Source organism: Euprymna scolopes, chromosome 10 (assembly GCF_053919585.1).
Source record: "Euprymna scolopes isolate OS-2025 chromosome 10, ASM5391958v1, whole genome shotgun sequence".
NCBI classification, from domain to species: domain Eukaryota; kingdom Metazoa; phylum Mollusca; class Cephalopoda; order Sepiida; family Sepiolidae; genus Euprymna; species Euprymna scolopes.
In genome coordinates this window covers 66,724,660-66,740,838 of record NC_136491.1, presented here as the reverse complement: position 1 = coordinate 66,740,838, position 16,179 = coordinate 66,724,660, and the positions used below count along the sequence as shown (strand labels likewise).

Here is a 16,179-nt window from a genome sequence, read left to right as displayed (position 1 = left end):
TTATCCTTGTTGTTCCCTTAAGTGCAATTGTCTGGATCTCTTTTGCACTTGGTTCACCAGGAATATTAGTTAGGTAGGACTTCAGGTTCTTCTTCATAAGTCCTGTGGCACCTATAATAACTAGTATGATTGATATCTCTTTAAGATTCCAGTTTCTTTTCATATCATACATGAGACCTTGATATTTGATCTGTTTCTCCCTTTCAGCTCTGTTCAGACCTCCATCATTAGGGGCACTCACTTCAACCCAGGTTGCAACTCTCTCTGACTTATTCCATATAACTGTCAGGTTTCAAAGAAGTCATATTTTTTAGTACATTATTTTTTTAGTTTTGCTGGGTTTTATTTTCAATCTTCATTTCTTTGGGTTTCTTGACTTTATTTGATGTTATCAAAGCAGATTGTGTTATTGTTTTACTTGCATTCTGCTTTTTAATTGTATTTTCTTTTGTTTTATTTTCAATTATGTCTTTGTTAGAATGCAGAGATTGGATTGGTGATTTTTGACGTCTTTCACTTGTAGACGTCTGAGAACTTTCTTTGGGCATTTTTATATTGTTATCCACATTTAATTTTATTTTCATAGTAAGCACTATTCTCAATTGTCTAAGCTCTCTCTCTGTACAGGGGTTTGCTAGAATAATCTGACATGAGGATACTTTTCCCTAGAAGTAAACCCTAATCAAATATTCAAAATCACATTTCGTATTTGCTGCCCAAATAAGATCTCCTCACTATGGCTAACTCACATTAGCTTTTACGAGGAATCGTGCACCTTCCTCTAGTGATGTTACTTCAAGTAAGAACACAAAGCTGGAGACTCCACCAGACTAGATGAATTCTTGTCCTGGAATCCAGTAAGACCAAGAGATCAAAACAAAAGATATACTACAACATATGAAAATGGCTGATGAAATGGAAGCATGCTATACCCATCAATTAAAGAAAGAGTTCCATTCGAAATTCCAGAGTTTAACAGAAGAATTTGAAACAATAGGAAATTACATCAACCAAAACATGAAAATAAGATTCAAGATGAGGAAAGTAGTCCAAAGAATCCAAATAATACAAAAAAATCAATTGTCATGTAAAAAAATTCAAAAACCTGAACCATTTCCAGTTATTTGAATTATCTAGATAAAATCTGAAGAAAAAAACATGTTTAAAATGAGCAAATACGATAGCACAGTTTTTAAAAGATGTTTCATACTTGAACATGAAGTAGGTTATTATGGAAAAGGTCGGCTGAGTATATCACCTGAAATGAAGTAAGCACTTACATTATCTTAGAAAATTCTCAGTAAAGTATTTAATAATATTGCTCTTAGAATGCTACAAAGAAGTGTTTACTAATTATCTATATAAAAAAAATTGGTTGCGAAACAAATATTTTTATAAATATCTTATTTTTAAATAAATTATTTTTATAATTCAATACAATACTTTGTTTCATTACACATGGTTTATGTTCCAGTTTTTTTGTATTGCTCAGTCATAATTGTATCGTTTAAGATGAAAAATGTATAAAAATTTCAATTTTGTTGGGGTTTTAATTATTACAAGGTAACACTAAAATGATTTTAAATCAAAAACGTTCTTCTTTAAAAAAGAAAATTAATTATGACCTACACAATATTTTTGTTTTCATTTTCAAAGAAACTGTGGTGGCTATGCATCTATCTTACCACACTATTTTTTGACCAAAACTGTATATAATGTATCTTTTTATTTTTAATGCAAATATAAAAATAGAAGTTTTATTTAAACAGTCTTTATTTGAACTTTTATAACAAAATTATAACCTTTATAATAAAAATATGGTTATGAACTATATTTTTTTTTTTTTAATATTTATGAACTCTTTTTTTTTCAACAAGATTTTGTTTAAAAAATATTTATGAGATTTTGTTGATATATATTACATAATTTTTAATGGGAGTTCCAATCTAAGACAATTATGTAGGAAATATTCTTGATTGGATATATTTTTTTATGATTTTTAATTTAAAAAATTATAAAAATTACCAACATCTCTGTTTGAAAAATAGTTTATATATTTTATCATAAAAGTTCTGTTTTTATATTGTTTGAAAAATAGTTCATGATATAAATTTATTATAAAAGTTCTATTTTTATATTGTTTGAAAAATAGTTCATGATATAAATTTATTATAAAAGTTCTATTTTTATATTGTTTGAAAAATAGTTCATGATATAAATTTATTATAAAAGTTCTATTTTTATATTGTTTGAAAAATAATTCATGATATAAATTTATAATAAAAGTTCTATTTTTATGTTGTTTGAAAAATAGTTCATGATATAAATTTATTATAAAAGTTCTATTTTTATGTTTGAAAAATAATTCATGATATAAATTTATTATAAAAGTTCTATTTTTATGTTGTTTGAAAAATAATTCATGATATAAATTTATAATAAAAGTTCTATTTTTATATTGTTTGAAAAATAGTTCATGATATAAATTTATTATAAAAGTTCTATTTTTACGTTGTTTGAAAAATAGTTCGTGATATAAATTTATTATAAAAGTTCTATTTTTATGTTTGATTAAAAAATAGTACATAAACATTATTGGGAAAAAACAGTTCATAAAAAAAACTCATAAATATTTTGTTTACCAACACATCTGATGTTTAGGCCATAACATATTTTTTATGACGCTTCTACAATATTGGGACGAAATTTACGAAACAATAAAACTGAATTTCGCATGAAAACAATGGTATCTACGTATTTTTCATATTTTTAAGATGCTTATATCAAAAAATTACGAAAATCGATAAGGTAGAAAATTATTTATTAGAGAAAATAAAAAATGAATTTGCTAAAAACGATCGTAAGACACAGAAGAGTTCAAAAGGGAGGTAATTTTTCGTTTTGATTTAAACAAGATGGCGGCAATTTTTTACCTGCTAACACGATTAAAGTTGTTGGGTTTGTATTACTATGCATAGATTCGAAAAAGTTATCAAAAAACAAATATGTAACAAATAAATGTTATCAAAGGCAAGATAAGTTACTTTTCTACCTAACTGGATAATCTTTTAGTGATTTTAACATGTTTATTCAGTTCGAAAATCATACAGTGTTTACCGATGTACTGGAAAATTTTAAATGACGCCTGACTCTCTCTTGAACACGGTAAGTTTGGGAAACTGAGTTAAAAATAAAAAAATACTATACAAAATACTGTTAGAAATTTGCTCAATATGTTACTGTGACATGGGCTGACATTATATTTGGTGGGTTTCTAACAGTAGTTTGTACAGTTTCTTATTTTTAACTCATTTTCTCAAACTTACCGTGTTCAAGAGAGAGTCGGGTGCCATTTTAAATTTTCCAGTACATCCGGTAAACACTGTACGTTTTTCGAGCTGAATAAACATGTTACATTTAATAAAATCACTAAAAAATTATCCAGTTAGGTAGAAAAGTAACTTGGCTTGCCTTTGATAACATTTATTTGTTATAGATTTGTTTTTTGACAACTTTTTCGAATCTTTGTGTATAATAATACAAACCCAAGTTGTTTAATAATTCAGTAATATTCAGGTAATTTCGACGGCATAATTTGGAAGCTACCGTTGTAACTTATTAGAATTAACAAAAAAAAATCAGTTAAAACAATTGTTTTTATTTGAAAACTATTTATCGACTACAAAATCTCGTCCTAATAGTGTAGAAGCGTCATTTTTATTATATAAAAAAAACAGTTCATGAACATACTTTTATTATAAAGGTTATAATTTTGTTATAAAAGTTCAAAGACTGTATAAATAAAACTTTTATTTTTATAGTTGTATAAAATAAATAAATATTATATACAATTTTGGTCATCTGTACATAAAAATTTGTCTGACGTCACTTCCGTCGAATGGCTTTTGTAAACAAAGAAGTGTCAATCTTAACTAAAGCCATCTTTACTTATTAAATGGTTAAGTGAAAGTACAGAATTGTTAGAAAACCCTCTCCGCTCCCTATGCTAAGAATGGCTTTCTAAATAATAACGTTATAATTTCAGTGCGATATAATATAAGATGCATTTGCATAAGTAGTGAAACTGTTTAGGACGGTGACCCCAAATCTCAAAAATCTACATTTTAGAAGGGCGCAAGAAAGCTTCTGCTAGCATTTTTAACAAAGACAATTAAACAAAACAATTATACAGTAAATAAATGTTACGAAAGGCAAGATAAGTTACTCTTCTAACGGTATTTTTTACGACCTGGCCCAGCGTAGGATAAACACCCCAACCACCCCATATTAAGAACGGCTTTCGGAATAAACACCCCCCCCCCTAACCTCCCCATGTTAAGAACGGCTTCGAGTGGGGGGGGGTCCGAAAGCTGTTCTTAACATGGGGAGGTTGTTGGTGTGTTTATAATACGCTGGAGAGCACGTCGTAAAATTTACCCTTCTAACTACCTGTATAAGTTCTTGTATACTTCATTAGAACTCCAGACGCTACACCCTAATAGAAAACAAAAGTAAAGAAAAATCGGTATTTTTTTTTTTTTTCTTTTACCTGTCCCAGCGTAATATTCCCAACCTCCATGTTAAGAACGCCTTTCGGAATAAACACCTCTAGCCTCTGCTTTCGAGGTCGAGGGTGTTTATTTCGAAAGCCGTTGAGGAGGTTTGGGTGTTTATACTACGCTGGGGCAGGTCGTAAAAACATATCAAAAAATCTCTATGATATACATACTCGTGACGGAAAGAAAATATACACCGAAAATCACGTAAATTGATCAAGTAGTTGTTTTTGAATAAGAAAATCAATTTTTTGGACTTAATGACGAGCGACTGTCTCGCAATGCCATCTTGAAAACAGAACAAAAAAAAGGCACAGGAGATAACGCTAAACAATTCAAACTTGCAAGATTATAGAAAGTCATTAAGATGAGGGAAAGTGGTTATTGCAAAAAAAAAAAAAAAAGTAAAATTTGCTTTAAAATGTTGGTGCTAGTGCACTTACTGATCCGCGCTATTTTTTTTAATCATATTTCCAAGTTTAATTAAAGTTTTATGATATATTTTATTTTTAATTCAATTTAAGGTTAAAGTATAGAAAAGTTACAAAACACCCTCCCCTCCCCATGTTCAGAACGGCTTTTTAAATAATAACGTTATTATTTCAGCACGGATCAATAAGTGCACTAGTACCAAAATGTTTTTTAAAAATAAAACTACTTGATAATTTATGTGATTTTTGATATTTTCTTTCCATCACAAGAACGTACATCATAAAGATAAAAGAAAATATACATTTCTTTAGTTTTATATATTTATCATTCATTTTATTCGTTTGTGGCGACTCGACAATTGCTGCCCGTAACAATAAATCAGAGAACGACGTGCTTTTGATATTGAAAGAGATTCTGCTACATAACAGATGTGAAAATAATAATCAACATTAGGGGGGGGGGGGATCTCAATCGGGTCCGACAGTATATTTACCGGCCCTTCCACACTAGCAATGTTAGTTAATAGCGTGGGGGGGGGGGGGTAAAATTTGTTATGATCAGTACAAGTGTCTCAGGTGACGCAGACTCACCACTTTCGAATGAGGGAAAGGTAATGTCTGAAGGGAAGGATGGCCTTCCAGAATTAAACGGAACAGATACTTTACTCCGATCTAAAGACGAGACTTCAGTGCCAGAAGTGAAATTTTTAGCACAGAACAACGTTAAGACTATATTCTAAAAAACATAAATGTCGTTTATTATTATTATTATTATTATTATAAAGGCTGATAAAATAATTCAGAAACGTATAATCAAATGACTGGTACTGACATGGCATATTAAATTAACAGAAAGTTGTCAAATCGACGTTGGTGTAAAGAAGCTCTGCTAACGTAATTTTGAGTTATGTAATTATTTTTTACGCAATCAAGTTGATTTAAGGTCGATTTTCTTAATTTTATATACTTACCGACTGAAATGTAGAAAACGTAAATTCGAAAACAGGCTGGAATGTAAAGAAATTAATAAAATAAGAAAGAAAACCAGAAATTATCATGTAGAAGAAATCATTTCCAACCACGTTGGTCGGTTGCTAAGCCTAAGTCAATTTGCCGGAAACTGAAATGTGAGAACGGCATGTTTGTTTTGTGTGTGTGTGTTTTGTTTTGTTTGCACTCATTATTTATAAAACATAATGTTTTTATTTTATGCTCTTCTGATCTAAATTTGATAAAATTCTATATAAATATTTAAGAGTAATATAAATAAAATATTATTTTACGACATATCGTATTCTGTTACGACATACATTTGGCGCCAAATTTTACGCCTGTTGAAAAAGATAAACAATAAACATGTCGCCACATACAAATACTTACGATCCGGAGACTCTACCCGATATCCTTCCCTTTTATTACAAACGGCTGTTTCCTTTTGGCCTTTATTGTCAGTGGCTTCGATATGGGAATCGTAAGTATCCAAACTTCAATACTTTAGTTATCATTTTGAAATTCTTTTATTTTCTCAGTTTTGATAATTTGCGGATGCCCTCCCCTTTTTTCTTTTTTTGTTCAAAAATTATTCTGAAAGTTAAATCCATAACATTAAAATTAAATTTTAACACCAAAACGCTACAATTTGCCATCCACCAAAATAAAATCGCTTAATGAATACGGGTATTTTATAGAATCACAATGGGTGAGATTTCAGACATTTAGACAATAAACCGAAAAGGCAGTCAAGGGCCCAAGGGGAAACATATAAATGTTCCTATTTACAATGCCTCCCCACGGGACAGAGTTAGACACCAGGGTCGTTTTTTAAGAAAAGGAACAAAAATAAAAATTGTCTCAGTCGTGAAGGATTTCTCCTCCACTGACAGAGAACAAGAAATTGAAGTGCAGAACAGATACTACACTTTGATCTTGTTTATTTATTTTATTGCTTTTAATATTTTGTAAATACAATTAAGTAAAAAAAAAAAAAAAAAGATTTTCAAACAACAAAATTAGGCACAAGGCCCTACAAGAAATTGGGGAGAGGAAGGGTTCAGGGTCTTTGTAACTAAAGTGATTAAAAGTAATAAATGTAGACTTTGGAGTCTTACTCTTGACTGGCAACATTTACCAAAATACCTCATTCACTCTATGGATCTTAATCTAACTCATAAATCCCCAGCGTTTAAGAATCAAAACCATATTTACAATTTATAAACAGTTGTCTGTGTGTTTGTGTATGCATCTTTTTTTTTTCTTTTTATATATTAATTTTGTGTGTGTGTGTGTGCATGTGTGAAAAAATAAAGTTTTTTGATCTTGTCCCGAAGGCCAACAAACGAAAAATATGAAATCCAACCAATAAATGCCACGATGACATTTATTGGTTGGATTTCTATCAGTATTTCATTTTTGAGTTTTGAGTGATTATCGGATTTTAAAGATGACAGCCTAGCCTCATATTCGTCATTTTGTCGTTCTAACTTAGCAACTCGGCGCTACTTGTGTTTCGAATTAAATAAACCCTTTAAAATAAGTTAAAACAAAAGGTAAATATGAAGAATTACTCCAGACTCCACCCTCGAAAATTCCTTTAAAAATTACCACTTCAATAGGTTTGGGGGGGGGGCTGAAAATGAAAATAATGTTTAAAATTATGGCAAACGAGTAGTTTCCAGGATATGAAAAAATGTTAGTTTTAAAAGAAGTGGGGGATCACTTTTCTATAATAATTGAACGTAAAATGAGCACCCACTCTTTAGGTGTATCAGAATTTTTGTAGGAAGTTTTGACACCTCTAACACGAAACTGCGAATAAAATATAAAAATCTCGTAATTTCTCTGTTAAAAGTGGGTTATTTATTTTCTTTATGGATTATACTTCCAAAATAAACTATTAAAGTTGTTTTAAAAATAATAGAAATATTTTTTTTTTAAACAGTAATGAATTTTCCGAACTCAATATTTTTCAATTTTTAAACTTTAAAAATCTATCAAAATTTTTCTATTGATTCTATTTTTACGATATTTTCAGCATCAATGTGAAATTTTATGTTCTTTCCAATAAACCGAATATAATATTTTAGACAAACTTTTTTTTTTTAATTCACGCCCCTCCACCATTTTCAAGTTTCTATTAAAAAGTAAATAATTAATTTACTCACAAATTGAAGAGAAAAGGTCAAATAATATATTCAAATTTAAAACAAAAAAAAAACTAGTTTTTTTTAGAATTTTACCTGTAAAGTTTGAAGTTTTATTTTTTAAACCACGTTATTTGTTTTTTCTTTTTTTTTTTTTAATGGAACCTTGGTCCTTGCTCCTTTAATTGAAAAAAAAAAAAAAAAATTAGGGCTTGAATTACATTTTTCGAGGAGTTATAAGCTTGGAAAGACAGGGGGTCGAATAATTCACGCCTCCCATTTTGAAATGTCTATTAAAAAGTAAATAATTAATTTATGTACCAAAGTCTTATATATCACAAATTGACGAGAAAAGGTCAATAAATAATATATTCAAATTTAAAACAAAAAAAAAGAACTGTTTTTTAGAAATTTACCTGTAAAGTCCGAAGTTTAAAACCTTTTTTAAAAAAAAATAAAAAAACGTTGTTTTTTTTTTGTTTGTTTTTTTTTTTTAATGAAACCTTGGTCCTTGCTCCTTTAATTGAAAAAAAAAAAAATTAGGGTTTGAATTACATTTTTCGAGAAGCTTGGAAAGATGAAGTGGAATTATTCACTATTTTCACGAAATTTCTGACACACCTACCCACTCTTTGGCCATCATTTGTTAGGGCGAGAGACTTTCTTTTCACCGTCCGAAAATCCTTTAAAATTACCACTAACATTTAAAATTCCAGAAAACAAGTAGTTTCCAAGATATGAAGAATGCACCTACTTTATGGCCACCTTGGGGGCGGGGGGTAGCAGTGTCAGAAATCGCCATTAAAAATTCTTGGTAAACACTTGAATATTTAGACTTACTGTCTTTCGAAGCTTATAACTTCTTGAAAAATGTAATTCAAACCCTAAATTTTTTTTTTAATTAAAGGAGCAAAGACCAAAATTTGAAAAAAAAAAATAAATAACAGGTTTATTAGCAAATTATGCAATATTTGTTTTTATAAATCAGTTTTCTTTAAAAAAAAAAAAGATTTAAAGAAAATAAATTCCAAAAAATCACTTACCTATAAAAAATACTATTCAATGTGTATCTTCATTGTTAAGAATTTATCCATATTTATAGTTATATTCCATATCCTTTTTAAATAAAATACTTTTTTAAACAAGGATTCAAAAAAAATGCGAACTCAGAGTTTTTTTTCACTGTTCAAATAAAGGGAGACAAATATCTGATTTTCTTCACGTTTATCTTCTGGTGAATTAATGTCTCTTTCTATTGTGTGCTGTAAACCAAAATTAGTATTTTTGGCCCTCCGTAACTGAAAAATGAACACATTCACTTATAAGTTTTTGCCGTTAAACAAAGAAACCACTCTACCGATTTTTTTAATTTATTTTTTTTTCTTTTAATGAAATACACAAGTTTTTGATTAATATATTTTATTTCGTCTTTATAGAGTGAATTTTTTTTTAGATATCTCAAAAAAGAAAACATTGAATGAAATAGAAAAAATTGTTGTAAGCATCCAATATTTACTTGACAATCTAAGCATAATATAAGCTTCCACTTCAAAAAAAAAAATCAACGTGGTTTTAAAAAAAAGGTTTTACACTGGACTTTACAGGTAAATTTCCAAAAAAAACACTTCTTTTTTTGTTTTTAATTAGAATATTTTATTTATTGATCTTTTATCTTCAATTTGTGATATATAAAACTTTGGTGAGTAAATTAATTACTTAAATTTTAATAGACATTTCAAAATGGGGGGGGGGGTGAATTTAAAAAAACGTTTGTCTAAAATATTATATTTGGTTTATTGGAAAGAGCATAACATTTCACATTGAACCTGAAAATATCGTAAAAATTGAACGAATAGAAAAATTTTGATAGATTTTTAAAGTTTAAAAATTGAAAAATATTTAACTTGTAAAATTCAATTGATTTCATTACGTAAAAAAAAAAATGGCTGCATGAAGGCGCACCGGCACTTTGTAAACACTGTTTTTTAAAAAATAATATTTCTATTATTTTTTAAACAACTTTAATAGTTTATTTTGGAAGTATATTCCATAAAGAAAATAAACAACCCACTTTCAAAAGAGAAATTCCGAGTTTTTTATATTTTATTCACAGTTTTGTGTTAGGGGTGTCAAAAATTCCCAAAAGATTCTGATACACCTAGTGGGGGGGGGCTGCCAGTTTATGTTTCCATTATAAGGTTGATTTTGATATCAATAGTTCGAATTGAGTTGTCTTCCTTCTTATTTATGCAACATGGCCGATCAAATCATTACGTCTCGCTTAGTAACAAAATTTTATTCTTAGTTAAAATTAGTACTTGTACAGTTTAATCAAGACATTAAAAAAATGAAAATATTGAAGAAAAAAAAAGGTTATATTGTACGCATCCGTTATGGAATGACGTTCTCTGAAAAAAAATTTCACTTAATTAAAGTAGTTTTTTACAGCGAAAAAAACAATTTGTTATGATACTGAGCAAAAGGTTCGATTTTTAAGAAGAAAAGTTAGTATTAAAGATGGGGAGGGAGTGTCGGCGTTTTAAACTGAGTTATCTCCCCGTGGCATGTTCAAAAAATTTAAAGATGGCTACCTTCAATGCGCTGTCATAAAAACATGTTTTTCTGCTGTATAAAAAAAACAAAAAAACTACTCGATCAAATTAAATGATTTTTTTTTTTTTTTTTTTTCGGAGATCTCCAGTCCCAAACTGATACGTACAATATAACCTTTTTTTTATATTTTCATTTTTTAATTTCTTGATTAAACTGTACAAGTACCAATTTTTTTTTTTTTTTTTTTTTCACAATTACAAAAGCAATACAGTAGCAGTGTCAGATGTTGCCATTAAAAATGAGTGATAAAAATTTGAATAATTAGACTCAGTATTTTTCAAAACTTATAACTACTTGAAAAATGCAATTTCAACCCTAATTTTTTAAAAAAATAATAAGAGGTTTAATGGCAAAATATACAATATTTTTTTTTAATCTGTTTTCTTTAAAAAAGATTTCAAGAAATTCAGTAAATTTTAACTTACTCTGAATATAATAAGTATGTTATAAATATAATTCCAAAAAATCACTTACCTATAAAAATACTAATCAATTGGTACTTCCATTCTTCATTTATAAGAATTTGTCCATATTTATATTTTATATTCCATGTACTTTTTAAATAAAAGAATTTTTTAAGCAAGAATTAAAAAATACTGCCATTTTAAATTCTCGTATCAGATGGTCACAGAGCGGGTTTGTCTCCCTTTCTTTGAGTTGACAAATACAGTGGCCTAAAACTGTCATAATTAATCTCCCCTTTCTATTTCTGACATGACTTTGCTGTCAACAAAAGTTAGTCATATGGGTCACCGTACTTGAAAAATGATCACATTCACTCATAAGTAAGTTTACTTTTGTAAACAAACTCCTCAACAAATTTTCTATCTTTTTTTTTTATTCTCTTAAAGAAATACATGAGTTTTTGATTTAAAATATTTTAATTCTTCTTTATGGAATGGTTTTTTTTCTTCTTTAAATATCTAAAATAAAACAACATTGAATGAAATAGAAAAAATTGATGTAAGAGTCCAATATTTATTGAACAATATTATCAAAATATGAGGTTTCACTTAAAAAATCAATGTGTTCTTTTTTTAAAATAAGGTTTTAAACTTTTGACTTTACAGGTAAATTTGCACGTAACTTTTTTTTTTTTTTTTAATTAGATTATTTTATTTATTGATCTTTTATCTTCAATTTGTGATATATAAACCTTAGGTGAGAAAATTAATTATTTCATTCTAATAGACATTTCAAAATGGGGGGGGGTGTAAAAAAAACCCGTTTGTCTAGAATATTATATTCGGTTTATTGGAAAGAGCATAAAATTTTACATTAAATCTGCAAATATCATAAAAATTGAACCAATAGAAAAATTTTGATAGATTTTAAAGTGAAAAAATTGAAAAAAAAAAGTTTAACTCGTAAAATTCAATTCATTTCATTACATAGAAAAAATGGCTGCATGAGCACGTGCATGCACTTTGTAAACACTTTTCTTTTTTTTTAATAAAAAATCATGTTTTTATTATTTTAAAAAAAAACTTTAATAGTTTATTTTGGAAGTATATTCCATAAAGAAATTAAACAACCCACTTTAAAAAGAAAAATTACAAGTTTTTTATATTTTATTCAGTTTTGTGGTAGGGGTGTCAAAATTTTCCAAAAGATTCTGACACACATAACGATACAGTAGAAAATTAAGTATTAATGTCAATAGTTTTCATAGACAATTAGTGAGAATTTAGTTTAGCTTAAAAACAAAGAAACCGGAAAGTTTTAATCGTAACAAAGGAGGTAATTATTTTCTGAAAACTTTGAAAATCTTGGGCCAATTTAGCAAAACTCAATTTTTGCAAATTGTTGAGAAACTTTTATTATTAATTAATTTTCTACTTTATCATTTTTCGTAATTTTTGGATATGTTCATTACTGTGACATGACAATTAAGTAGATGCCATTGGTTTTAATTGAAATTCAATGTTTCGATTTTTTTTTTTTTTTTTTTTTATTATAACGAAGAAGCACCAATATATCTCCCAAAAGTTTTATCTCTCTTGACACTTTCATAATGATGCTGACAATGGTGGCGAAATCCCCCCTCCCACAGATACAAATTGAATTTATTTAATAAAAATAAAACTATTGGATTAATTTCCATAAATTTTGATTAACTGTATTTTTTTCATCACAAGTAAGTACATCATGAAGATTTTATTCTATTTTTTTTAACAGTTCTTAATTCATTTGAAGACAGAGGCCCACAGTATTAATGCTGGAGTCCCCCAGGGGTCCATCCTGGGCCCAACTCTCTTCCTGATCTACATCAATGATCTCCCAAAACACATACTTAAATCATTCGTTGACATCTATGCTGATGACACAACCATCTATGGCAACACATCAAAGGCTGTAAATGACAAAGTTCTCTCTAATTCTCTCTTCTCTGATCTTTAGCACGTGGTACAATGGGGGAAGAGGTGGCTGGTCACTTTTAATGCATCTAAAACCAAGCTTCTATCTTTACATCATCAATGCTCTGATTCCCATCTGGCATCAGTTGAAATGGATGGCTCTCGTCTTGGAGAGGCTCCATGTTTTGACAAGCTTCTGGGTTTGACCTTTACTCCTGATCTGAAATGGAACATGTACATCAAATCTGTTGCCAGGGACGCTGGGAAAATGGTGGGATCCTTCTACCGCTCCAGAAGATATCTCACTACTGATGCAATTCTTTATCTATATAAAAGCCAAGTACGTCCAAGGATGGAGTACTGCTGCCACATCTGGGCAGGAGCTGCTAAAAACAGCCTATCCTGCCTTGACAGAGTACAAAATAGACTTTGTGGTTTAGTGGGGGATGCCCTTTTCTCTTCCCTGCAACCTCTCTCCCACAGAAGAAACGTTGCGAGCCTGTCTTTGTTTTATCGTTATTTCCATGGCAGGTGCTCGTCTGAGCTCAAATTCCTCGTCCCCCCTCGCCAATCTTTCACGAGAAACACCCGTCTGGCTGAAACTACTGTCAAGAATTTTCCCCACTCTTTATCTGTGCCTTAATCCAAACATAGATTCCATGAGCAAAGCTTCTTTCTTAGAACTGCACACCAGTGGAACTCTCTGCCGCTTGCCTGTTTCCCATCTGACTACAATTTGGACATCTTCAAGTCCAATATATGTGTGTGTGTGTGACTATATATATATATATATATATATATATAGCCACACACACACACACACATATATATACGCACACACACAAAATTGAGAGGATTTGTTTTTGTTTTTTTTGCACTACATTGATATTAAAAACCTACTTTTTCTATTTAAAATTACTTAATATACTTAGTTATGGGTATGCAAGTGACTTCATAAAGGTTAATTATTTTGCATATTCCTTTGAAAAACAAATTTTCATTAATTAATCATGCCTTTATGGGTTCTTATTGCATGATTGGTTTCATTTAAGTATTACGCTCAGTTCTATTTATGCATATTGTCTATATTGTACATTTACGATGAAAAAGTTTTAGCATATGCACATGTATATTTATATATTTATACATATCTATATACCTGTAAAGTTGACAATTTTTTTTTTTTGCTCTGACATGGATTTATGTATTTTATTTTGAAAAATATAAAGTTTTACAAAACATTAGGAACAAGGCCAATCAAAAATAGGGGGAGGGGTCTATGGGCATCCTTGTCATTGTACCTTTGGTTTGTCAAAGATTAGGTATCCCAAACTACCTTTGGTTTGTCTAAGATTAGGTATCCCAAAGCCTAGTTTAGGATGCGAAAACTGGTAAATAAAGTTAAATTTCCCTTAACTTCAACTTGCGATATCTCATTTATTTTTTGGGTTAAAGTTTTGATTTAAATAAAATTTAATCTTTTTGGTTTATAGATATATCATTTTTTTTCTTGTGTCTTTAATAGTTTTTTTTCACGGTTACTTCAAGTTATGTCACTAATTTTGGTGAACACAGCTTTATTTTTTACACACAAAAAATGTTGGTGTTTTTCAAATTGGGTGTGCACGATATTGTGAGTCTCTAGGTATAAAACAATAGTACCATTTTAAAGAAAAAGGGTCGCTTATCAATATGGTGAGCTTAAAAAAGGATTTTAAGTTGTTTTTCACAAAAAAAATCCAACTTGAAAACTTCAGTGAAAGAAATATGAGAGAAATTCAATTGAAAAAATTCCGAAAAGTGACCGAAGTAGAAGTATCATCAAGAAAATCAACTGTCAGCACAAACGAGCGAACAAGCCGCACGACCCAACGAAAATGTACACAAACAACTTGTTTCACTATGGATTTGTTTTTGTTTATTTAAAAGTTATAGAAAGTTATTGTTGAAAATAATATTTTTAGTGCGACAAGCGCGGCAATAAAAGAAATGCAAATTTACAATTTAAAAAATAATGTCAGTTTATTTTCTATATCTTTCAAACTTTCATATGTTCTTTGCTTTATTTTCTTTCGGTTGGATAAACTTCAGCATTGTTAAATTATCTTTTAAAAATTAAGCTAGGTACATTTTAAACCAAAAAAACATTTTTAGTTGCGTGTGACTGACGGAATTTTTTTTTTTTTTTTTTTTTTTTTTTTTCAATTAAAAAAAATATGCCTTTTTTTTTTCTTTTTCTTTTTCTTTTTTTTGTTTACTTATTTCTCTTATGTTCTGTCGGGCGTTTTTGATATATCTAACATTTTGTTAAATTATTTTTATTAGACTGTACAGTTACATTATTTAAAAAAAAAAAAAAATAACAAAATATAGCTAAGTTTTTAGTAGGTATGGGCAAAATGAATGCCGAAGCTCAAAATGTATAAACATTTTGACCCCTCCCTTTAAATTCGCCAAAAATCAGGAAATTAGCTAATTTTAATGAAATTTTCAATAATGATCGTGGAATATAATGAACTAATTATTTTTCTTTAAATCTGAGTGGAAATGTATTATTTTGTTTAAACAAAAAATACATTTGCTTAAAGTTATGGTTTTCAGTAGTAAATAAAAACACAAGAATTTATTTTTGCCGTTTTTATATAAGTAAAGCATCGTAATTTGTAACAATAAAATAAAAAAAAAATAAAATAATTTTTACAGAAACATTACAAAAAAAAGCCCCTAAGGTCCGTATTAATGATTTCGATATAACTCATAGAAAAATTAATTTCACGAACTATCGATATTACCATTGAATTAAGTATTGTTTATTTAATGTTTTTACACAAAAAAAATTATAATAACAAAAATATTTCTACTTTTTTTTTTAATTACAGATTTCGCATAATTTTTATATGCCAGATTTTAATATCCTTGCTCGCAAGAATGTGAAACTTTCGGCGTAACATAATTTTTATATAATCTCGAACAATAATTTTTAAAAAAATTAATTTAGAAACAGGTACATAAAAAAAATAAATTAAAAAATGATAAAAATTGATACAAACGATCAGAATAGGAATGTATAGATGCACATCTG

General features: G+C 28.7%; 2 protein-coding genes across 4 annotated transcripts in view; one reads left to right on the top strand and one right to left on the bottom strand.

The window, feature by feature from the left end:
* Positions 1 to 6,095, bottom strand: part of LOC145286041 (inositol-trisphosphate 3-kinase homolog) — a 70,572-nt gene extending 64,477 nt beyond the window's left edge. For 2 of the 3 annotated variants that reach the window (XM_080134667.1, XM_080134670.1), the window contains exon 1: positions 5,959 to 6,095. The gene's annotated coding sequence lies outside the window, so the exon portion shown is untranslated. Of the gene's footprint in view, positions 1 to 4,549; positions 4,640 to 5,958 lie in introns of those variants that run through there. The other variant, XM_080134668.1, reaches the window with a different exon arrangement.
* Positions 6,096 to 6,290: 195 nt separating this feature from the next.
* Positions 6,291 to 16,179, top strand: part of LOC145286040 (DNA primase small subunit-like) — an 84,521-nt gene continuing 74,632 nt past the window's right edge. Inside the window, exon 1 of the mRNA XM_080134666.1 lies at positions 6,291 to 6,458. Coding sequence (XP_079990792.1) covers positions 6,344 to 6,458 — 115 coding nt within the window. The 5' untranslated portion in view covers positions 6,291 to 6,343. The remainder of the gene's footprint in view (positions 6,459 to 16,179) is intronic.